Source organism: Siphateles boraxobius, unplaced genomic scaffold (genome assembly GCF_051911475.1).
Source record: "Siphateles boraxobius isolate OS27281-9 unplaced genomic scaffold, OSU_SipBor_1 33, whole genome shotgun sequence".
Lineage (NCBI taxonomy): Eukaryota > Metazoa > Chordata > Actinopteri > Cypriniformes > Leuciscidae > Siphateles > Siphateles boraxobius.
In genome coordinates this window covers 3,396,773-3,422,170 of record NW_027508953.1, presented here as the reverse complement: position 1 = coordinate 3,422,170, position 25,398 = coordinate 3,396,773, and the positions used below count along the sequence as shown (strand labels likewise).

Genomic DNA, 25,398 nt, shown 5'->3' with positions numbered 1-25,398 from the left:
AGCTGTGATCGCGGCGGAGGAAGCTGTTCCCGAGATCGCGGGAGAGGAGGCTGTCCCTGAGATCGCGGTGGAGGAAGCTGTTCCCGAGATCGTGGCGGAGGAAGATGTCTCCGAGATCGCGGCGGAGAAAGCCGTGCCTGAGATCGCGGCGGAGGCGGCCGTCCCTGAGATCGCGGCGGAGGCAGCCGTCCCTGAGATCTCGGCGGAGGAGGCCGTCCCTGAGATCTCGGCGGAGGAGGCCGTCCCTGAGTTCGCGGCGGAGGAGGCCGTCCCTGAGATCGCGGCGGAGGAGGCCGTCCCTGAGATCGCGGCGGAGGAGGCCGTCCCTGAGATCGCGGCGGAGGAGGCCGTCCCTGAGATCGCGGCGGAGGAGGCCGTCCCTGAGATCGCGGCGGAGGAGGCCGTCCCTGAGATCGCGGCGGAGGAGGCCGTCCCTGAGATCGCGGCGGAGGAGGCCGTCCCTGAGATCGCGGCGGAGGAGGCCGTCCCTGAGATCGCGGCGGAGGAGGCCGTCCCTGAGATCGCGGCGGAGGAGGCCGTCCCTGAGATCGCGGCGGAGGAGGCCGTCCCTGAGATCGCAGCGGAGGCTGTCCCCGGATTTGTCACTGAGAGCATGGCCGAGTCTGTTCTCGAGCATGCCGTGGAGGTCGCTCGTGGGTTTGTTCCCGAGCACGCCGTAGAGGTCGCTCGAGAGTCGGTGTCGGAGCATGTCATGGAGGTCGCTCTCAGACTTGACCCGGAACAGGTGGTAGAGGGCGCCACTGAGCTTGTTCCTGAACTGCCTGCCCCGCCCTGGTTGCAGGCACAGTTTACTTCATTGTTTGTCCCTCCCACCTCCCTCTTGGACTCCCTCTGTGTCACCACCACCCGGGACTTATGTTTGTGGAGCGTCTGGTATCCGCTCCTTAGAGGGGGGATTCTGTCACGTATTTAGTTCTTTGTTTTGTCTTTGGGTTCATGTTTAGTGGTATGTGTTAGTCTTGTGGGTTTGTTATGTTTCTTGGTTAATTGTTCCCTGAGTGTTAATAGTCTTCCCAGGTGTTTCCCATTGACCACACCCTCTCGTTATCATGTTAGCTTATTTAAGCTTGTGTGTCTTGTGTAGTCTTTGTGAGTGCTTAATGTTTGTTAGCTGGTTGTTCTGTCCTGACTTTGTTTCTTGTACCTGAGTTTACGTTTCTGTAGTTTGAGTTTGTATGTTTAATAAATGCTGCAAATGGATCCTATTCTCTTGTTCACTTCAACCGGCCGTGACAGATCCTTCCAAAGTTATCCTATAGAGGAAAATGTTTAATTGTTAATAACTTGGCAGCCTCAATGTTGTGGCACAGGTTTATAGTGTTGGATCCTCCTGAAGAGCTACTTGTCACGATTCAAAAAAGTTTTGTCAATTTTTTTGGGGATGGTTTTCATTGGCTTCCTCCTGGAGTTTTATATCTCCCAGTGATTGAAGGAGGACAAGGACTCATAAATTTACAAGCAAGAATTAAAACAATGAGACTTCAAACATTACAGGAATTGTTATACTGTTCAGATAAGACACCCTGGGTTGCATATAGCTTGTCTATTCTACAAGATATGGGAGGAATCGGAATAGATAAGCAGTTGTTCTTAATTGAAAAATCTTTTGTCTCGAGAGTAAGTTGTTCTCTTTTAAAATTTTATGCGTCTGTTTTCAAAGCTTGGGAATTGTTAAAGAATGTGAGAAAGGAGAGTGAACTTGGTGTTTTAGACCCATTATTATTTAATCCTCTTTTTAAAACAAGCTCATCGATTTCAAGTACAGTAGTTGATACGTTTTTTAAAGACTGGAATAGCTGCTGTAGTAGATATAATGGACTCTACAAAAGGTCAATGACATACGACTAGATCAATAGCTGACCAAGTTGGTCTTAGACCAGAAAGATATGTTGAAGGGTTAATTGAGGATCTTAAAAAATCTTTTCCTCAATCTTTTTTGACCTTTTTAAACAATTTTTTTTAAAATGGTGAAAAGTCTGTGACTTTTCCTGATCTTATAGTAGAAATACATTATGAATTGGATGACGTTTTAAATAATACTTTGCTATTAAAGGGATTTAAGAATGTATTTTTTCAAAATGTGCAAAAAAAGATGTTGTATGGAATGTGTGTGAAATCTTTGTTTTATGCTCAATTGAAAAGACGTACTGATACTAAATGGAGAGAATATTCATCTATCTCTTCAGAGATAACTCCATCATGGAGGTCTTTGTATAAACCCCCTATTCCTAAGAGATCTAGAGATCTCCAGTGGAGAATACTCCATTGTGCTGTGGCAACAAATAGTTTTGTGTCAAAATTTAATGCAATGGTTTCATCTACATGTCCGTTTTGTAATGTTCTTGATACTACTTTTCATTTTTTTTCTGATTGTTTTAGATTAACTCCCTTGTTTGAACTGTTGCATAAAATATTCACTGAACTTGGGTAATGTTTACAAAAAATCTGTTTATTATGGGCTTGAAGTACAAGAAGGAATGGAAAGCACAGTACACTCTTGGGAACTTTCTATTAGGGCAGGCAAAGTTGGCAATTCTAAAATCCCACACATGTAAAAATGAGGGGGGAAATATTGATTTGGTTGGAATGTTTAAATCATTAGTAAAGTACCGGGTTGAGGTAGAATATGCCTATTGTAAATTAACAAATAATATGGATTTTTTTGATGCAAGGTGGAGCGTGAAAAATGCTCTTGTGGTGAGAAATGTGTTTGGAGAGGTCATGGTTTAATTGGTAGTGATTCTATTTATACATTATTATTAATATTATTTTTATTTTTTTGCCTTTTCTTGTCTTTCTGTGTGGTGCAAATATTGTTAAACTTTATATATACTAATGTTTAAACTAGATGTTTGATAAAAGAGTTTTAAAGTCAAAAGTCTCTCTCTCTCTCTCTCTCTCTCTCTCTCTCTCTCTCTCTCTCTCTCTGCTCAAACACAATCTCTCTCTCTCTCTCTCTCTCTCTCTCTCTGCTCAAACACACGATCTCTCTCTCTCTAAGCTCTATGTCTGCTCAAACACAAGATCTCTCTCTCTCTCTCTCTCTCTCTCTCTCTCTCTCTCTCTCTCTCTCTTTCTCTGCTCAAACACAAGCTCTCTCTCTCTCTAAGCTCTATGTCTGCTCAAACACAAGATCTCTCTCTCTCTCTCTCTCTCTCTCTCTCTCTCTCTCTCTCTCTTTCTCTTTCTCTGCGCAAACACAAGCTCTCTCTCTCTCTCTCTCTCTGCTCAAACACAAGCTCTCTCTCTCTCTCTGCTCAAACACAAGCTCTCTCTCTCTCTCTGCTCAAACACAAGCTCTGCACCAATCAGGAAAGAGCATCAATCACCGTGCAGGAACCAATCAGATGGCGTTCCAATCATCCTGCAGGAACCAATCAGCTGACGTTCCTAGACAGACATACAGAGAGACTCACAAAACAACAGAGAATCATAGGGTTGTAACAGCCGCTATAGGGAAATAACAAGAAGAATATATCAAAGTGCAGTGAACTGTAAAACTGTTTGCACTACAAACGCAATACAACTTGTTTATAATTAAGACACTACATACAATAATATGGTAAGGAATACCAGTTTGCAAGACCTAGCAACATAAGTTGTTTTGCACAGCTAAAAATAACAGGAAGCGAATGACACCAGAAGCCAGACACATTTAGATTACAAATGTAATGGCGGAGCGTCCGGCCCAGGGTGTTGGAGGACTCAACAGGTTTTTCACAGTGGAGTAATAAGGGTGCACAGTAGGGTGCAGCAAGCGACAGAGCCAGGCCTTAGAGGGGAGATGAGGATCCCCCTTTCAAGAGGAAGTGGTCGCCGGACACAGTTTCATCACGACAGACCGTTCCACTGGAGGGATAGCCTCCAGAGAAACCAATCATCAAACCAAGACGGTTCGGGACACGGTGGAGGATTCCACACAAGCCCGACGACCTCGGGAGCCCGTTTCATCATAGCCAACGGATCAATGATCAGTGAAACGGCTGGTCAGTGCATTACAGAGGGACCAGCATGCTCAATGGGGTGCTCCACCGGCTGCGGTGTGATAGAGGAGTGAGGGGCCCACAGGGATTTTTTACCCGGCGGGGAAGCCGTCACCATGATCCTCAGACCACCCATCCCACATGGCACTCTAGAGCGGGGCATGGTAATGGGGACCAGTTTATTCACTTATATCTTTAAGACATGTAAAACATCCGCGTTTGCACATCACCTGTACAGGGTTAATTTGCAAAATGTAAACGTAAACGTAAGTGTTACTTAAGGGTTTCTTTAAGTCAAACGTCATAAACACTTAGAATTTCCCTTAAATGCTGTTTTTTCACTTAAATAATCCCTTAAAAAGTGTTATGTGTTGCATAAAACCCCTTAACGGTCATTTCCCTAGCCTATAACTTAAGGTTTGGAAATCGAAAACTTAAGAGTAACGCGGACAAAAATAAGACGACATGGCTGAATTTGCAGCTGAAGATCATTATGGGCAAAGAAGAATTTTTAGGGATAGGGAGAACCCTTTGGACCATCTTAGCGATGAAATATTGTTGCAAGAATACCGATTTCATCGAAGCAATGTACAGCAATAGAGTGAACTCTTCACCACGGTGCGGTGCATACAATCTTAAAATTTGTAGTCTTGCTTAAAGGGACTATGTGTAGTTCCCTTTCAAGGGAACTCGAGCTGCGTTTGAGACGCGATGGGAACGCTCTGCGTGATTACGTCGTGAAGCACGTGTAAAATCAGTCCAATGGAAGCCCACTACGACATTGGTAACGTCATAGACCAGGAAACTATATAGCAGCCCTGAAATCAGACCGCGACAGCTTCTGTACCTTCAGCAAGCGCTCTCTGTATATCTGTCCTTGTCTATTTATTGTTGTCTGTCAAGCCCAATCTATCATTATTATGGCGAGCAAGCAAGATTATAGACGGTGTGTTGTTCCCTGCCCTCGTTATATTACGGGTGGGGACACACATGTAGGGTATGGACCAATCAGACACATACTATTTATTCATTATATACAAAGGTTTATGAAACTCCTCACACAGCCCAAATGAACAAACACAAGTGAAAGAAACAGTGTCATGTTACAGGGCATGATAAGGAGATTTTACGACCTCCGAGGAATGTGGCCACATACTCAAGAGAGAGACTATGAAACAGAAACCCTCTTTAAAACAGACTTTGCTGCGTTAATCATAGACTAACTGATCTATAAATGAACATGCATAAAACTGTGAAAGAAACAGTGTAAATGGTTTACTGTCTCGTGTACTATTAGGTATATATTATGGTATGTATCCTGGTATACAACCAACTAACGATCAATGTAACCTCACCTGTATAATACCTCCTACCTAAATAATCCTCATTTAATGACTCACACTTTGATGTACATCACCTTCTTCTAGAATGCAGTGTGGATGTGTTATAGCTATTTTAGCATTAATGAAGGTATAATCATATTATGGGACAAAGATCCGTAAATCAACTAAGAGCCACTTTCCCTCTCAGACATGTCCCCTTTCTGATTGGTCGAGTACAACCCTTAGGGGAGGATCTTCTCCAGGCCTTATTAGAGACAGTCCACATGTGACCTCCCTATCTTAGTTCTTTCATCCAGCCGGAACACTGTTCTGGTGTTACTGGGGAACCCCCTTCCCCCTCCACGGGGGCCCCAGGGCCCAACAGGCCTCGATTCCAACCAGATATGGGCTCAGGCAGGAGAGAGATGACTCTCTCACAAATAACCAAGGACAATCTCAAGAGTTTAGGAACAAAGACTCCAACCAACAACGACTCCAATCACCCATCCTTCCGACTTCCTCACTTCTCCTGGGTGCTCGGCGTGGCCTCAACAGAGTCCCAGGCCTTCACCAAACCAGTCATGCGTTCCTGGAGAAAGAGAACGCTCAACCAACTTCCACTTGACACTGCCGGAACCATCAACGACTTCAATTTTCAACAACTTCAAGAATTGTTCCCATTACAAATGCAAGTATTCAATTCAATGAAATGTGAAAATGAAATTCTGATGGTTCTTCTCATAGACCCTCTTCCGGTTTCCAATTTCATCCTATCACTAACCTATTTATGTATTCATGTGTGTATGTTGTTTAGTTTATTTATATTCATATAAATATCTATATTTAGTTAATAAAACTTGTACATTATATGTATTTGGTTCTGTTTTGTTTGCAATACAAGTCACTTTACGATCACGGTTTTTGCATACTGGCTCAAAGTACTGTACAGGCGAAGAAATAATTATTCTTCGGTGGCCATGGAAGATACCCTTTATTAGGATAAATTAATAATCAAAAGAGTTCGTTGGAAGGACTGATTAATTGATTGTAATATTAATTCAGCCACATCAAGTTAATCCAATTAACTGACCCAAATATTTATAATTAATAATAACAAGATATTATTGATTATTAATATTTCCAAAAAGCTGAGTTCCTTACACACATCAGCTTTGTGTTGCTTGTTTGGGAGTGGAGCATGCCCAGTCAGTCCTCGAGGGGGCTGATTGTGTACATTGTATGAGTCTATCTATGAAGACGCTCCGCTCTCGCCGATCGTTCTTTGAGGAGAATGGTTCGGTTCGCGCTACCCGCGCAGGTCCCGCTGTTGCCTAGACACGGCGGCGACTCGCATTTTGGGGTTCGCAAACGGATCTGACAGCGTGGGTTGGGACGGGCTCCGCCCTATCTTAGCTTTCACCTGCAGATCCAGTGTGCTGCGATTTCCAGTTCCGAGGACTTGGTATCGTTAGTGTTTTGTTAAGAAAAAGTGAACAAAACAAATAAAAGTATTAAGAAAAAGGCAGATGTTTGATTTTTCAATAAAAGGGGCAGCTCATAACTCTGTTGAGTAAAGATGAGCTTTTTAAAGGAGGTTTTTCTAATGCTGTTGCTAGTTAAATATTTACTGGACAGCTGAACATTATGAGAGTGAAAATAAAAAGAGTTTATTAGATGAAATGTATCTAAAAAAACAGGAAAACTCTGTATCTCAGCCTCCTCGTCGGGGACTACTGGTTTTTCCCTATCTCCACACTGAGGTGTCGAGATCGTGGAATAAACCGGTTTCTATTTTATGTGTTTAATACCCAAACGTCTTAACTAGAGTAATGTTATGGGTATTAAGTATCATGGTATGACAGTGCCTTGGATTATAGAGACGCTTGCGAGCTTTCTCTCTCCCGAGTCGGCGTCATCATTTTTAACCCCGACGTTACCCACCAGCCATCTTTAATAATAAATACATTTTATGAGGCAGTACTGGTGGGTAAAGTATTTAAGGACATAGATGAATGTGAGGATGTCAGCATTGACTCTATTCGAGAATATATTCGAGAATATATATATATATATATATATATATATATATATGTTTATATGTATACGTTTTTCTGATATAAAAATAAAGAAAAAGAAAGATAAAAATGTCTGTTCTTCTGGACGCTCCGCTTTTAAGAAAACTAAACCTTTCAGCGGCGTTCCAGAGGTTTCTTCCTCACCAATCTATGTTCCTTAAACTGGCATAGAGTGCAAAGAAGAAGACCTGATGCTGAGGCTATCAGGCTTCTAAGGGTGGTCCCCTCCGGGGTAGGGACGGTTTTGAGAAATCGTTTCTCCTCGGCGCCCTCTGGGGTGCGACTCTCTGAGGAGGGTCGCAGCGCTGCCAGTTCGGTTGTTCCCTGCCGGTTCGCCGTTCAGGGCACCGAGGTGTCAGCGTCCCCATACGATCCTCTGAGGAGGGTTGTAGAGCAGTCAGTTCGGTCTCCCTGCCGGTTCGCCGTTTCAGGGTGCCGAAATGATTGTTCAAGCAAATCCAGAGGCCAGTCTCGAGAGACTGGTTCCCCGTATCTGAATTTCTGGCAGCGTGGAAACTTCTGCCAAATATTTCTCTATGGGTCCTGCACATAATAGAAAAGGGTTACAGCGGTTCTCGTCCGCCCAGATTTCAGGGGGTCCTCCCTACAGTAGTGGACTCACAGCAGGCTCTGGTTATGGAGCAGGAAGTGCTTACACTCAAACAGATTGTATCACAGGTTCAGTCCGAGGACTGGTTTGTCACAATAGACTTGAAGGACGCGTACTTCCAAGTATCTATTCATCACAGGAAGCTCCTGAGGTTCGCTTTAAAAATGGGGCGAAGCATACCAGTATCGGGTTCTTCCATTTGGCCTAGGTTTATCACCCCGCACCTTTACAAAATGCGTGGATGCAGCTCTGGCTCCTTTGAGATTCCAGGGCATTCGCGTATTGTATTATATCGACGATTGGTTGATCCTAGCTCAATTTGAGCATATGGCAGTTCGGCATCGAGATGTCGTTCTGTCTCATTTAAAGATGTTGGGGTTGCCACTCAACGCCAGAAGAGTGTGATCCTCCCAGCTCAGAGGACCACTTTTCTAGGTGTAATATGGGTTAATCTAGGCAAGTCACTCACTGTGAAACAGTTTCAGACTGTGGGTCTCATGTCAGCTGCGTTCAACGTAATTACTTTTGGCCTTCTGTACATGAGACCCCTGCAGTGGTGGCTCAGGACGAAGGGGTTTTCTCTGAGGGGAAATCCGTTTTCACATGATCAAGGTCACGCGGCTATGCCTACGTGCCTCGGTCATGTGGAAGAACCTTGGTTCCTCGCCCAGGCCCAGTGTTGGGGGTTTCTTGTCGACGCATTATGCTATCGACGGATGCTTCCCTCACAAGTCGGAAGTGATCATGAGTGGTCGCTCGGCAGAGGGTCCGGACAACACACTGACGATCTCGTAAATCAGAGCAGATATCCTGTTGAGGCAGGGGCTGAGGCCCGGGGAATGGAGACTTCACCCCGTGGTGGTGGAGCTCCTATGGGAAATCTTTGGTCAAGCTCAGGTCGATCTTTTCGCTATGGTTTTCCCTCACATATCCAGCTCCTCTCGGACTGGACGCTATGGTGCAGGTGTGGCCGAGGCTGCACCTGTACACATTCCCCCCGTTATCAATGCTCCCGGGAGTTCTGCTGGGGTGCGACTCTCTGAGGAGGTTCGCAGCGCTGCCACTTCGGTTGTTCCCTGCCGGTTCGCCGCTTCAGGGCGCCGAGGTGTCAGCGTCCCCGTGCAATCCTCTGAGGAGGGTTGTAGAACGGTCAGTTCGGTTGTCCCCTGCCGGTTCGCCGCTTCAGGGCGCCGAAATGATTGTTCAATCAAATCCAGAGGCCAGTCTCGAGAGACTGGTTCCCTTATCGGAATTTCTGGCAGCGTGGAAACTTCTGCCAAATATTTCTCTATGGGTCCTGCACATAATAGAAAAGGGTTAAACGGAGTTGTGGAAACGGTGGGCTTGGCCTCTGAGGGGGCCCAGCTCATAGAATCCGGTCTCTCGACTGAGGTCGTTGAGACCGTCCTTCAATCCAGAGCTCCTTCCACGAGAAAACTATGTACATTGAAATGGAAACTGTTCTCTACATGGCGTGGAGAACGTTTTTTAAATCTTGTTAACTGCCCGGTTGGTACAGTTCTCGATTTCCTCAAGACCGTTTCTCTGCTGGATTATCTCCCTTCACCTTAAAGGTGTTCGTAGCGGCTATATCTGCTTATCACCCCTCTCGGGGCTTCTTCTCTTGGGAGAGATCCTCTTATTATTTGTTTTCTCCGTGGTACATTGAGGCTCAGGCCTGCACTGCAATCTAGAGCACTGGCTTGGTATTTGGCCATTGTACTTGAGGGTCTGGCCTTGGCTCCCTTCGAGCCCATCGAGGAGGTTTCAGAAAAATTCCTCACTCTAAAGATTATATTTCTCCTTGCTATTTCGTCTATCAAGAGAATTGGTGAATTACATGCTCTGTCGGTTGCTCCTTCATGTCTGGAATTTGCACCTAGTATGCTGAAAGCATTCCTCTACCCTAAACCGGGTTATATTCCTAAGGTCCCACTAAATGTTGGGGGCCCAATAGTGCGGCAGGCCTTTTATCCTCCTCCCTTTAATACCCCAGATCAGGAACAGCTTAACCTGTTATGTCCAGTCCGGGCTTTAGATGCCTACATTCACAGAGCTTCTCTGTGGCATAAATCTGAGCAATTATTTGTTTGTTTTGGGTCACTCAAGAGAGGATGCCCTGCATCTAAACAGGTGATGAGTAAATGGATAGTCAAGGCTATTCATTGGCTTATGAAGCGGCGGGACAGCCTTCACCTATGGCTGTGCGGGCCCATTCTACTCTGAGTATGGCGGCCTCTATGGCCTTAATTTCGGGAGTTTCCCTTCTTGACGTGTGTAATGCGGCAGTATGGTCCTCTCCGCATACATTTGTCAGGTTTTATGACCTTGACCTCTCCACTCCTGGGGCGAGGTTGCTTGCTTCTTAGTGTGCGCAGGACTTCACACAGAACGGGCATTTGTCACTATGGCTTAGTGGGTATGGGGTTCCCATCGCGTCTCAAACGCAGCTCGAGTTCCCTTGAAAGGGAACGTCTCAGGTTACGTAAGTAACCCTGGTTCCCTGATAGGGAACGAGACGCTGCGTTTGCCTGCCATACTTCCTGCATGCCCTGATCGACTTGCTTCAGGTTTTTCAGAAGCTGTCGGGGTCTGATTTCAGGGCTGCTATATAGTTTCCTGGTCTATGACGTCACCTATGTCGTAGTGGGCTTCCATTGGACTGATTTTACACGTGCTTCACGACGTGATCACGCAGAGCGTTCCCATCGCGTCTCAAACGCAGCGTCTCATTCCCTATCAGGGAACCAGGGTTACATACGTAACCTGAGACGTTTTTTTTTAGGTATTTTAGGTATCTAAAATCAATATTTTTGTTCATAAATATGTCCTCAATGGTGTACAAATACCTCTGCCAATTACCTGACTTATCCTCGTAAACGAAAAATGTATTATCTTTATATACATGTGACGGCTAGGTCCACGGAAGCTTCCATATAATTCCGCCATCTTGAAAAACTATAATAGCAAAGAGGGTCAAAAAGTACTAGGCCAATGCGTTTCCACAACGCGTTTTCATTCAGAGCCAGCGTCACGTGACTGAAAGCAGCAGAACCGGAGGAGCAGAGCAGTGAGAGGCGCTTGTCACTGCCCCGGCAAGTTTAAAAGGCTGCATTGCACTGTTATTATTCATACAGTAACATTCGTTTGTTTGTTGTGTCAAGTTGCAGTTTGTTTGAAATAACAACCTGTTCACCCGAAGGAAAACTCGACGAAGTGCTATTCGAATACATCCTGTCATAGCTTTTTGGTACATAACAGCTACCGTAGATGCAACACGCATTTGAAAAAGCGAGGTACTGGAGAGCACAATTCGTCTGAATGCAATATACAATTTCACCGCTAGATGGGAGAAACTCCTACACAATGTCCCTTTAATCTTAACTGTTTTGTTGGCTTCTTTCTTTTAAGCGCTCAGCTCTTTTTTAGCGACCACAGAGATATAAATATATTCGTATTTTTTAAGGACTTCCTGAACCGTCCTCTTTACATCAAGATTCCTTGCATTGTTTTTTTTCCGTTATTTCTTCCATTTGTTCTCTTACGAGAGGTTCTCTCGTATTGCGTAAGTTTAGCTTACGCTACGGGAAAGATTCATCTTCTCGAGATACTGAAGCCAAAAAATTATCCTTAATTTTGTATAACTTGTCAACGCAGTGCAGCAGCTAGCAGACCTAGAGCAGGCCATCTCGCGTGCTCATTGGCTGCCCTGCGGGCAACTGCTGCAGCCTACCAGTGCGCCCGGCGTGACGTCACGCCCAATGAAGGGCGCCCGCGCCTTTATAGCGTCACAGCCCACCAGATAGGCGTGGCTTAGCGTATAAAATAGGGGCTGTAGGCTGAATTCTCTGATTTTTCGACTCTTCAGCGAGCTCTTCGCATCGCTGGATTTGAGAGAAGCCACCGCCGCCGTCGAACAGCGAACAGCCAGCTTAGGACAGCGCTGAGGAAGCCGGCCGTCTTCGCCACCTTCAGCCATCCGTGCGAGCTACGCTATCCGGCGACGTATCCTTTTTTGCAAATCATTCTAAAAGAGCAGCGAGCGTCTTTTTAAAGATGCCTCGCACTTCCTGCGGCTCGTGTAAAGCCCCGCTCAGCGCCGGAGACCGCCACCTGATCTGCGCTCTCTGCCTGGGCCTGGAACACGCAGAGCTCGCCCTCGCGTCCGGGGGCTGCGAGCTCTGTGAGGAGCTTCCGCTGTCGACCCTGCGGGCTCGACTCGAAGCGTTCAACACCACAGCAGTCACTCCGCCTCCTGTGGGACCGCGCAGAAAGAAGCGCCGTTCCCTGAGACAGCCGGAACCTGTGGCCACAGCGACACGCTCGCCGGAGAACCTCCCTCGAGCCTCGCTCTCGCCTTCCCCACCTCTCCTCACTGACGCGCAGCTGCCGCTTGCGAGCCTCACTGCCGTCACTTCGGAGGATGAGTCCGTGGGACACGCCACAAAAGACTGCTGCTCTATCCTGGCATCAGACAGCGAGGAATGGTCGCTTCACTCCGCCTCCTCGTCAATCCAGGAATCCGCCCGTACCCGCGCTGGAGCTGACGCGGAACTTATGCGCCTGCTGACGCAAGCTGTCGACCGTCTCGGGCTCGAGTGGTCGCTGCCGAAGGAACCCGCGCCGAACAGGCTCGACGGCTGCTTCCTTCAAAGTCGCCGCCGCGCAGTTTCAGAAACCAGGCCCGCTACATTCCTGCCGGAACTTCATGCGGAGCTGACGAAGTCGTGGAATTCGCCTTTTTCGGCTAGACTTCAGTCACAGGCCTCCGCGTCGCTCTCCCGAGTGGACGGCGCCGCCGAGAAAGGGTACACAGCGATTCCCCCTGTGGAAGAGGCGGTCGCAGCGCACCTTTGCCCGCCCTCCGCGAGATGGCGGTCACGGTCAGCCCTCCCGTCTAAAGCCTGCAGAGCCACTTCCGCCTTGGTCGGCCGCGCTTATGCCGCCTCCGGCCAGGCCGCGTCTGCTCTACACTCGATGGCTGTGCTTCAGATCCTGCAAGCCGACCTCCTCCGTGAATGGGATGAGAAGGGCCGGGACCCAGCTGCGGTTACGGATTTGAGAAGCGCGACGGATCTTTCTCTCCGCGCCACCAAAGCTGCAGCCCAGGCCATCGGACGAGCCATGGCCGCGTTAACCGTGACGGAGAGGCACCTCTGGTTAACGCTCGCGGATATGAGGGAAACTGAGCGAGCCACCTTTCTGAACGCGCCGCTTTCCCCCACTGGTCTCTTCGGCCCAGCGGTGAACGGGATTGTTGACCGCTTCTCTATGGTGCAAAAGACCACGCAGGCCATGAACCTCTTCCTGCCGCGGCGCTCGATTTCCGCCACAGGCCGCTCTCGCGAGAGACAAAGCCAGCCTCCTGTGCGAACCAGCACCCAGCGTCCAGCACAGCCTCAGCATCAGCCTTCGCAGCGACGTCAGGGCGGCCGCCCTAGATCGCGCTCAGACAGCCGTCGCAGACCGCCGCCCCCCAGAGGGCCTCGGCAAAGGCTCACGCTGAAGTCTGAGCACGCGAAGCCCTCCTAACAGCGGGAGAGAAAAGACGCGCGTGTCCCGCTGCGGCCGGACCGCCGTCAAAGTTCATTTCCCTGTCAGTCCCCTTCGAACAGGCTACTGCAGTGGTTCAACTAGCAGCCAACGAGCCGGTTTATTCACCCTCTCTCCTGCACACAAACGCCGTTTTCACGGCGACCCAGAGAAATCTCAAAAAGAGTATAATGTCTGGTCCGGCTCACGCCGTCAGTGTTTTAAGTGTAGTGAATGTGCCCACGCCCCAGTGTTCACCCCTACACATAAGCACTCAAAATCCCGTGTCACTCACAGAGCACACTCTCATAAAGCGCAGAAAAGCCGCTCGAGTGTTGAATGTAAGAAATGTGTCCACAGGTCTGTGCCCACTATCTGCCCGCTCTGTTACACGATCAAAAAAGCTTATGAACGTAAGTCTCGTGCCCGCCAGAGAGCGCTCACGCTTGCTAACACAAACCTTCCCCCGGGTCCCGCCTGTGCGTTTAAGTGTTATCACGAAACACAGGGCGTTAATAAAACGCTCCCCATCTACTATGATCGGGGCGTCAGATACAGTTGTAAGTCTCGTGCCCGCGTGCGCGCGCTCACGCTTACAGAGAGCTGTCCCGCCCAGAGCGCTGCTCGCGCGTCAAAGTGTGGCAAAAGTATGTTCCCCATCCCTTATGATCGGGACATCTCACATAAGTCAGCCGGTCTCGGCTGTCAGCGAGCGGCCATTGCCCAGAACCGAGAGCGCGCGCGCCGCGCTCTCGGCTCCGGTTCAGTTTCACAAGCCCGCAAATGGCGGCGGTCTGAACCCGGAGGCCATTCGCCCCCTGGCGGCTCACATAGCTGCGTGGGAAACTATCCCAGGGATTTCAGAATGGGTGTTGAGCACAATAAAGCAGGGCTATGCACTTCAATTCGTTCGCCGTCCTCCGCGCTTTCAAGCCCGGACCGCGACGATAGTGAATGCGGAAGTAGCACACCTACTTCACGCAGAAATAGCAAAGCTGCTGTGCAAAGGGGCTATAGAAAAGGTGCCGCCTTCTCTGAGCGAGTCAGGCTTTTACTGCCGATATTTTCTCGTACCCAAGAAGGACGGAGCCTTCAGACCTATCCTAGATCTGAGATATTTGAACAAAGTGCTTGTAAAAAGACCGTTCAAAATGCTTACGACCAGAAAAATCCTCGCGCACGTTCGCCCGAGGGACTGGTTTATTTCTCTAGATCTGAAGGATGCCTATTTTCAGATTCAGATAGTACCCCGTCACAGGCAATTTTTGAGATTCGCCTTCGACGGTCAGGCATATCAATACACCGTCCTGCCGTTCGGCCTGTCCCTAGCACCCCGTACATTTACAAAGTGCATGGACGCGGCGCTCGCCCCCCTGAGAAGTCAGGGGCTGCGCATAATGAACTATCTGGACGATTGGCTGATATTGGCACAGTCAGAGACAGAACTACTATCTCACAGAACAGTGCTTCTCAGTCATCTGGAAAGCTTGGGTCTCACGGTCAACTGGACCAAGAGCTCATTACTGCCCAGCCAGTCAATTTCCTTTTTAGGAATAGAACTGGACTCGGTGACCATGACGGCTCGTTTATCGACACAGCGCGCGCGCCGTGTTCGCCACCTAGCCGCATCTTTCCAGAAGGGCAGCTTTCTCCCTTTGAAAACATTTCAAAGGATGTTGGGCTGTATGGCATCAGCTGCAGCGGTGCTCCAGCTGGGCCTACAGCGCATGCGCCCGCTCCAACGCTGGTTGAATGCTCGCGCGCCTCGCCGAGCCTGGGTGTCTGGCGGCCAGAAAATCAGAGTGACTCAGACCTGCATAACAGCTCTGCAGCCCTGGTTAGTGGCCGATTGGTACCAGCATGGAGTAATGATGGGAACCATCTCTTATCGGAAGGTCATCTCGACAGACGCGTCCAACTCGGGTTGGGGCGCGCTGTTCGAGGGCAGACCGGCCTTTGGCCAGTGGTCAGACCAGGAGAAGGGTTTTCACATAAACTGTCTGGAAATGATAGCGGTCGAGAACGCGCTGAAGTGCTTCCTCCCGTTTATACAGGACCAGCATGTTCTTGTCCGCTCGGACAACACATCTGTGGTATCCTATGTAAACCGTCAGGGCGGTGTCAGATCCAGAAATCTCTGCAATCTGACGGAACGCCTCCTTATTTGGTCACAGACGAACCTGCGCTCGCTGAGGGCGGCGCATGTGCCTGGCCATTTGAACGACGGCCCAGACAGACTGTCCAGGGACAATGTTCCCCCAGGGGAATGGTCCCTGCACCCCCAAACGGTCCAGAAACTGTGGCGCCTATTCGGCAGAGCGGAAGTCGACCTGTTTGCGTCAAAAGACAACGCTCAATGCCCGATGTTCTTCTCGAAGGACGAGGACGCGCTGGCCCAGGTTTGGCCCAGCCTCCCGCTATATGCTTTCCCTCCGGTCTCTCTGTTGCCACAGGTGATCAAGAGGATCAGGGAAACGCGCCACTCGGTGCTCCTCATAGCCCCGCGTTGGGAGAATCAGACTTGGTTCCCGGAACTGGCACGGCTGTCACATACAGCTCCGTGGCCGATTCCGGTGAGGGCAGATCTCCTCTCTCAAGCTCGCGGCACGATCTGGCATCCCCATCCAGAGCGCTGGTCTCTGCATGCATGGTTGATCAACGGGTACTCGTTGCCCTGCCAGAAGGAGTGATGAACACGATCACGCAGTCTAGAGCCCCTTCCACGAGAAGGCTCTACGCGTCTAAATGGTCGGTGTTCTCTGGATGGTGCACCGACAGAGGTCTGGACCCGCGGACATGCGGGGTGGCGCATCTGCTCACTTTCCTACAAGAGCTGTTGGATAAGGGAAGATCCCCATCCACGCTCAAAGTTTACGTGGCGGCCGTAGCAGCATTCGCGGAATCGACGCACGGCCAGTCACTGGGAAGACATGAGTTGGTCATCCGCTTCCTTAGAGGAGCTAGAAGGATGAATCCGCCGCGCCCCCCGTCGGTTCCCATGTGGGATCTTTCACTGGTCCTCGAGGCCCTGAAAGCTTTTCCATTTGAACCACTAGACTCCGTGGAGTTGAAATATCTATCACTAAAAGCCGTTTTTCTGACTGCACTGTCGTCAGTAAAACGTGTAGGGGATCTGCACGCGCTGACTGTCAGCGCGTCGTGTCTTGAGTTCGGACCAAATGACTCTAAAGTCATCCTCAGACCTAGACATGGTTATGTCCCTAAAGTGATGGGCACTCCATTCAGAGCGCAAGTTATTTCGCTGTCAGCTCTGCCAGCATCTGACAGCGAAAGTGATGTGAATCTCCTCTGCCCTGTCAGAGCGCTGAGGGTTTACATTACGCGCTCCGCCTCCTTCAGGCGTTCGGAACAGCTTTTCGTTTCGTTTGGTGGGCGCGCCAAGGGGCTTGCCTCCTCGAAACAGAGCCTGTCCAGATGGATAGTGGACGCTATAGCGGCAGCTTACGCGTCAAAAGGCCTGCAATGCCCTCTGGGCATCAGGGCTCATTCCACGAGAGGTGTGGCCTCGTCGTGGGCATGGTCCAGTGGAAGTTCTATCCATGACATATGTGTAGCGGCGGGCTGGAGCTCCCCGTCTACCTTTGTCAGGTTTTATAACCTAGAAGTTCCTGCCTTGCAGGCTAAACTGTTGTCAGTCTGAAAAGATTTGTATTCTGCCCAGATCTCCTGCTCAGATCACGTTCATGACTCAGCTCTCCTGGTTGAGCTGCACTAAGTAGGGTATGTGCCATATGACTATACAGACCGGCGCGCTGCTCTGTATTCCCTATGTGTGCTTATGTACAAGTGATGGCCCGCGTGGCTGGCCACCTTATTTTTTCCACTTATGGGGTTCCCCTTAAGCTCGGGGTCTCATGTGGATGCTTGGCGCGCACGGCGTTGACAAAGTGTTCCCGTAGCGTAAGCTAAACTTACGCAATACGAGAGAACCTCTCGTAAGAGAACGATACTCGGTTACTAACGTAACCTCGGTTCTCTCTAGAGAGGGAACGAGTATTGCGTAACCGGCCGTGCTCACGCCACGAGCGACTTCGCTTCAGTCTTCGAAAAACCAGAGAATTCAGCCTACAGCCCCTATTTTATACGCTAAGCCACGCCTATCTGGTGGGCTGTGACGCTATAAAGGCGCGGGCGCCCTTCATTGGGCGTGACGTCACGCCGGGCGCACTGGTAGGCTGCAGCAGTTGCCCGCAGGGCAGCCAAAGAGCACACGAGATGGCCTGCTCTAGGTCTGCTAGCTGCTGCACTGCGTTGACAAGTTATACAAAATTAAGGATAATTTTTTGGCTTCAGTATCTCGAGAAGATGAATCTTTCCCGTAGCGTAAGCTAAACTTACGCAATACTCGTTCCCTCTCTAGAGAGAACCGAGGTTACGTTAGTAACCGAGTATCGTTTCTGTTGTTTTTGCAGCAGTTACATTGGGATTTAGTGTGCTTTTCAAAATAGTTTTTCTTTTATCATATTCGTCAAGAATAATGCTTTTCTCCTCCTCTGTCCAATTAGGCTTTCTTTTTTTGTTTTCTTTATCCATTCCGATATCCTAGCCTACTTTATTTTATGAAACTGTGAAATTGCTGGTGTTAGTGTTTTGCGTATCTATGGCAACAGCACACTTTTATCAGAGAATGTCTAATAAGGGGAGAATTGGCACTGTCTGGTTTCTTCCGGTTTCTGGATGGGCTGCAGTAACACGTCTCTGTCCATGCGGGGGCGCTCGCAGGCGAGGGCAGAATGAATGGGAGTCTATGGGGTTTCACCCCCAGAAATCCACTTTTCTCAGGATGTAATTTTTTGTCAAGTAATTTGAAAGTTGCATTTCAAAAGGGGGGGCTAAGATAATACACTCAGCTGAAAATTGAATTTTTAAGTTCACTTATCTGTTCTAAAAATCGGTTCAAAAATGTGATGACGTCACATAATAGCAGAATGCTTGTGTGTTCCAGCCAACAACGACCTAACCTGTAAGAAATCGAAAGGACATAAGTACTCGTTCATTCGACTTTTGGTCTATAATCTATATTGAACTTGCGGAATCAACAATAAAATCTAGGTTGATTCAACGACAAGCAGGAGACAGGGATAAATTTAGCCGTCTAGCTCCATAGACTCCCCTTCATTCTGCACTCGCCCGCGATCACCTCCAGTGGAATTCTAATGGAACTGCAACCAAGATGATATACAACGGGGCTAATAGGAAGTGCCAAGACTCTCCATAGACGGACTCTGCTTTTATCCACAAGTTCCCTACGTCCCATGAGGCCTTGCGTCAAAAGTGGGCGCGTCTTCCGTTTCGAAGTAAACAAGTCAAGTCAAGTCATCCTCATTTATATAGCGCTTTTAACAATGTAGATTGTTTCAAAGCAGCTTTACAGAGATAAACATATAATTTAAGGAGATTGAGATTGAGAACAGAGATTGCGAGACAAGCGAGACGTGACACTCATTCATTCATTCGACTATCGATTAATCATTAATATTTATATTAAAATGTATTATTTATTTTATTTAACTTTATCAATTAAAAATGCATTGAAAATACAAAAATACAGCATGTTTTTTCCATGATGAGTTCTTTATTACAAGAAGATCAACTTGTTTATGGTGTGTAACAGTGTGGACATAGTGTTTTTGCCAATTGATGCTAAAATGCTTTATGTGTTTGACAGTAGATACAATATGGGTCACAAGTTGAGAATGCAATATTGTTATATGCAAGTTATGCATTTTATGGTAATTTTGTGCTACTCATAATACAGAGATTTGAGGGAAACGCAACAAGTGTCTGTCGTGGTAATATTTCTATGTTCCCCTCTTCAGGGTGACTACACTACCATATCTTTACTATTAGTATTATTTGAAGTTAACATTATAAAATACGTAAACCTACACCACAAAACTAGTTGAGGATAAATTATTTAAAATTGGGCAATTCCAGCGTTATGGACGTGAAATTTGCAGTCAAAACCTGAAATATAAATTCTAAGAAAATGCATTTAATATAGGCTATTGAAACTTCTGTTTATATATAGTACTCCATTAATAAAGGAGTCCAGACATTAGAAAATACAACACATGCATTTTATATTTAATATGAGGGAAATACATATTAGGGACGTGATACAAAAAAATCTTTAATTTTTAGGTGGCAAAATATTTTTTAGTAATTCTGTGAAATGTGTGAAGTAATACTACCCACCGGCTGAAGAAGGGTTGGCTCTCCAAAGAACATTCAATCTTTATTGTATTTTATTTTTCATGTTCGCATTTATGAGGAAAAAACAATGTTACGGATGTGACAGTTCCCTGAAAGTGGCACTAAAAGACTGCTTTAAAACTTTCACAGAGACCTCAAACAGAAACCACTAAGCCTTTATTTAATGTTAATTTCGTTTTGTATTAATTGTATCTTAATTTTAATCAATGTTTCATCAACAAATTACCTGGATTTAAGACAATAATCAAGACACGGAGGCGCGGCGCCTGAACTGCAGCTCGTCTCATAAATGAACCGAAACTCAGCATATACTTGCCTCACAGACCTGAGAAATATATACAGCCTATATTATATTAGATACACTATGGAATATTTACTGTGTGTCATTCATGTTCTGAATATGTTGCTTCACAGTAGCCTCCACTTAAAATCTTTAGTCTAAGATTGTTGGGTAATAAAATTTGCCACTGAATTAGTTTAGTCCAGTTGTAGGCTACAACCACGAACAGCACATGTTGTCCCTGAGCTCCGTAACGACATCTCTCATAAAGGTTTGCGACTTAGTTTAAATAGTAAAGCATTATCCGAAAAACACCTTGCCTCTTCGCTAAATAGCACACAAAATACCATTGGTATCTTATTTAGCATAGAAAATAGCAATAGTTTAGAAATCATTTGGATGGTTTATTCACCTGTTCTGGTGAGAATGGTGACTTTCCCCGCTCCCCCCCACAATCCTAGGCGGAAAACCAACCTTGCAACATGAGGATTAACGTCCCGGTATATTAGAAAAAGGAAGTCTCGTGAGAAGCGAGAACAAGCGAGAAACACAAACTGCTTTACGGCAATTCGAAATAAACACACACGCCGCCCTCAATGTGTATGATTACCCACCTCGGTAGACATAGCTCCACACCATAAAGTTGGCCGGCTCCGATAATAACAAATGCGCATGAGCAGCGGTTGAAAGGGGGAGAAGGGTGCCGCAAGTGAGATTTTTTTACGACATTGTTGTGAAATATACACCTCACAGCTGTAGGGGGAGCTCGTTGAGAAAACATGCGACAACAAAAGTGAAAATCAGCGAAGAAATAGCTAGAGTTGCCGAATGCCCCTTTAAACTTTTTCGGCTGAAGACCCAATATTATTTAAAGTCAGCAATGTTATATCAGCAATGTGTTATATGAGGATGTGCAATGCTAGAGCCTTTATGTAAACAGGTCACGTGCTGCATCTGTCCAGTCAGTAACACTGACACCGCAAATACTGTATGCAAATAAAGACTTTAAAATAAAAAGACCTCAAAATAACCCCGACAGGATGATGAGGACTCCGACACGAAGCTATTGACCAATCAAGAATTCCACAGAGCCGTGTAATAAACCCCGGTATTGTATGAGCAGTGTGAAACGTGAATAAAGATAACCCAGGATTCTGTTTGCCCAGGGTTTAGAATGACCCAGGGTTAACTATTTCAAGTGTGAAAAGGCCTAATGGTGATTAGCATGTGTTGTTCTCATAGGTGATGATTTTACATCCTGCTTTCATTAAGTATGTCCACGAGATATGGTTGCTGAAAAGGGGAAAATATCCATCCACTGGCTTCCTCGCTATTGTATTTGCCCTGCACATCTGTGACCAGGTAATTTAAGTTTCTCTTTCATTTTAGTTTTTGGTTACATTTTATTACTGTTTGGAAGTTTTAGCCTTCTCTTTTGTACAGGTTTCTACATTTGGGTTTGGTGCTGACCAATATGGAAACTGGTATCACTACTTTGAGAATACCTCACCAAACCTCCATACCGGTGCACATAGTGGCAGCTTTGAGTTTGACACCATGATGCAACTGTACTTGGAAAACAAAATTCAGGTGTTCAGAGGGAAATAACAAGAGGTGAAAAATGTGTCATCCGAAGCTGCATTTGCAAATAGGTGCTTTCGCACCTAGGGAAAATGCAATACTGTTTCTAAAATGCAAAACGAAAATGAAAATGCAAAAAATGAAAATGCAAAACGGTTAAAATGCAAAATGCAAAATGAAAATGGAAAATGGTAAAATGAAAATGCCAAATGGTAAAATGAAAATGCAAAACGGTTAAAGAACATACCTCCCTGTCATACCACCTTAACGTTACTGCTAAGCAACCTTTAAATGTTTAGGTGCACGGTTAACAGAGCATTATCTTTGGTAATTTATGACATATTGAACACCTTGTAAGATAATGTATTCATCACTGTAAATCATGCATGTCTTGATGGATCTTCATGAATGAACATCTTGAGAAGATTTTAAGAACAATCTGCAATCTGGTTTTCTACTTGCATCAGTCTACTTGCTGAGGCTGATGAGCGCATGCACTTCGCTTCTCTCGTGAATATTCATCTGGTATGCTGATGTTTATCATTCAAATGCTTTTTTTTCTGCTCAATAAATGTGATTTAGGTGATAGAAGCATTTGATGGTATTGGTTGTGATGAAATGTTTAATTGTAATACGATTTTTACGAAATTCATCATGGTGCTTACTAATTGTCATATTACGCTTAGTGTCTACATGAGAGAGTGAGAGAGAAGTCATTGCCCCTGTTATCCACTGATGATATTTGTCTGTTTAGGTATGTTGTTTAATGAGTTCTGTTTTATTGAAGAAAAGAGATTTGGTTGACTGTTAATAAACATGTATTGTACATTAGTGCTTTAAGGGGTAAGAATCCATTCTGATGATTCGCACTGTGCTTGACACACGTGGTGAGGCCTGCACGTGGTATTGTGCTAAATGTGTATTAAATTTTTATTTGGACGTTACTAATGGCGTTCAACTGTTGTTTCATTATAGTATGTTATATGGTGAACATTTGAATAAATGCATGTTTGAATGTATTTTAGTATATAACATGTTGTAATATATTACCTGTAATGTTTTGTATACTATTGGAGTACATTGGTAAAAATATGTCAATGTGATGTATCATAAGGAAGATAAAAACTTACCTACAGATTTGAAAATTCCGTTAGCTAATTACAGGGCCTAACCTTAACCCAACTGATGGAAATAAATAATAACTGAACTTTAACAGTTTTGTTGCAAAGCACAATATTATGGTTAAATTAGATCTTGTGTTTGTTGACTATAAGCATAACAAGCATCATAGCAAAAAGGCTAAGAAACGTAAGAGACGAGTTACCCACAATTAACATTAGCCCTTCATTCATGACAACATGGATACCGTAATCATACCACAGAGAGAACATAGTTGCATAACTTTATCTTTTGCTCGTTTCTCCTCTTCTTCTTTTCTTTTCTTTTTTCTAAATTGTGCACCTGATGGCTTTGACCTTTTCTTGTCTGTCCTGCCTGTATAATATTATGAATGAATGTGCGTTATATTGGAAGAAAGTCGAGGTGGTGTGACTGACTTTAGCCCACTAATTACATTAGAGTATTGCTCTACCTAGTGCTCCTGCTACCCGCTGCCGCGCCGCCTCTGCGTGAGGTGTGTGAATGCTCTAATCTGTTAACATGGGCGCCGGAAAAAATAATAAGAATAAATAAATAAATAAGAAAACGGCTTCACACACGGCACCTTCTCAGCAAGCATGGGCGGGCACCAATTAGCCAATTCCCCACACAGTGAAATGATAGATCGTAGAAAACCGGTAACAAAACCACGCCGATTTTTTTTAATTGCTCGTGCCGCCCCCCATGTGACATTAAAAAATGCCGCCCCGAGCGACTGCCCGGTTCGCCCGTGCCTAAAACCGCTACTGACCGACAGCAGAACCGAACATCCGAGCTTATCGATACAGCGGTCTTTCAAAATTCAGCCCCGGGGCCCGTTTAATACCGGGTTTCTGTACCCACCCTACCAGGGGCGGAGTGGAAATCGGGAGAGTCTGGACTCTTCTCGGTGGGCCGGTAGTGTTTCGAGGCCGAGGGCCGGTTTGATAATAGTTATACATGGTCTAGTGGTAGATCTTTTGCCAAGCGTGTCAGGTTACGGGTTCTAATCCGCCCTCGTATAGTTTTTTTTTTCTCTCATCAAAACTGAATATGTTCATCAGTGGTTACAGTCTATATCAAGCAGGGACACGTTTGTGTGCATTTTATTTTGTGATTTCACCGGAATGAATAGAGTCTCCGCAGTGGCGATCGATTGAAGAGCGTAAGACCGAGTGAAGACTGCGCGCGCCACAAGAGAACACTGTGTCCATGCAACTGATCGCTGCGGCAACGAGCGCTCAGCTTGATTTAAAAAACAACACATTTTAGCCCTAGATCTCTTATTTAATAGTGAACTTAATTAATGCTCTGCTAGTTAACTGGAGATTGTTTATTTATTAGGTAGGTACATCAGTGGTTTTCAAACTTTTTCAAGAGGGACCCTTTTTTTCTTTTTCTTTTTGACGCGACCCATAGGCTTGTGCGCAGAAAAAAAATCAGATCAGCACCTTTTTTAACCACTTTTGATGATGCACGTGCACTTGCTGATCCTTGACGCGATTGCAACGCAAAGTCGATTCTGAAATAATTTGATCAAGCTATAGGCCTAAATACAGGAATTTTAACCAATTAATATCCTATCGTTTGCTGCATGCTTAAAAAAATACACAAAACATATTTCACAACAAACTCTTTAAATGTAATATTCAGAACAGAACGAGAATTAAAAAAAATAACTATAAACAAGCCAAAACTAAATAATTTAAAGCGAAAGTAAAAGTAAGGGGCATTATGCTCACTTAACTCTCTCATTAGAATCAAAATGTTTCAACATTCGCGATGTATTTGATGGCAAACTATTCTTTATTATAGGCTTTGTAGCAACTTCACTCACGTTGCAATATCGACAGGGAAAAATCATCCTTTTCACATATGCAAAAATGTGCTTGGAAACATCACAGTTGAGCGGTGCTTACGCTAAATGGTACAAATTGTACTACTGCTATTTAAACAGAGCAGTGTGATTTTATATTAGGTTGACTATTTTATTATCAAATTTTATTTCGGCAGCCTGGAATGGTGTATTTGTGTGTGTGTGTGAGGCGCGGCACTGGAAACAAAAGCATACTCGGTCACTTTGTTCATACATGACACAATTCAAACTGCAAAGTGTTTATTTATATTTGTGTCGCAATAAAACCCAACATTGTGCTTTTGTCAAACTGTAAACTCTTGTCAAACTTATGGCGCTTTTCCACTGCATGGTACGGTACGGTTCGGTTCGGTAAGGCACTGTAGCAATGTTCAGGGAAGAAGGAGGCGGGAACCGGCGAACATTTAAACATACTTTATTAAAATAAAACCAAACAAACTAAAATACCGCCAGCAGCCCCTCGCGGACGACTGCTGGCTTACCCAAAATAAACATAACGGCCAGCAGCCCCTCGCGGACGACTGCTGGCTAAAATAAAACACAAATACAAAAAACAAAACTCAACTAAAATACAGGCCTGTTTCGCTCTCGATCATCAACGTCGTCACTCCTCCTTTATGCTTCCGCTCCTCCGTGAGAGATGTGAGACCGTTGTGCTTCACAGGTGTTGCTCATTAGCAATTGCACCACCGGCCTCGCGCCGTTCTCTCACGTCCCTCGGCCGTCCTGTTCGCCACATACCCC

General features: G+C 46.1%; 1 protein-coding gene across 1 annotated transcript in view; it reads left to right on the top strand.

The window, feature by feature from the left end:
• st3gal1l2 (ST3 beta-galactoside alpha-2,3-sialyltransferase 1, like 2) overlaps window positions 1-21,743 on the top strand; it is a 56,380-nt gene extending 34,637 nt beyond the window's left edge. Inside the window, exons 5-6 of the mRNA XM_077195070.1 lie at window positions 21,303-21,422; window positions 21,504-21,743. Of these exons, the coding sequence (XP_077051185.1) occupies window positions 21,303-21,422; window positions 21,504-21,668 (285 nt within the window). The 3' untranslated portion in view covers window positions 21,669-21,743. The remainder of the gene's footprint in view (window positions 1-21,302; window positions 21,423-21,503) is intronic.
• The last annotated feature ends 3,655 nt before the right edge of the window (window positions 21,744-25,398 follow it).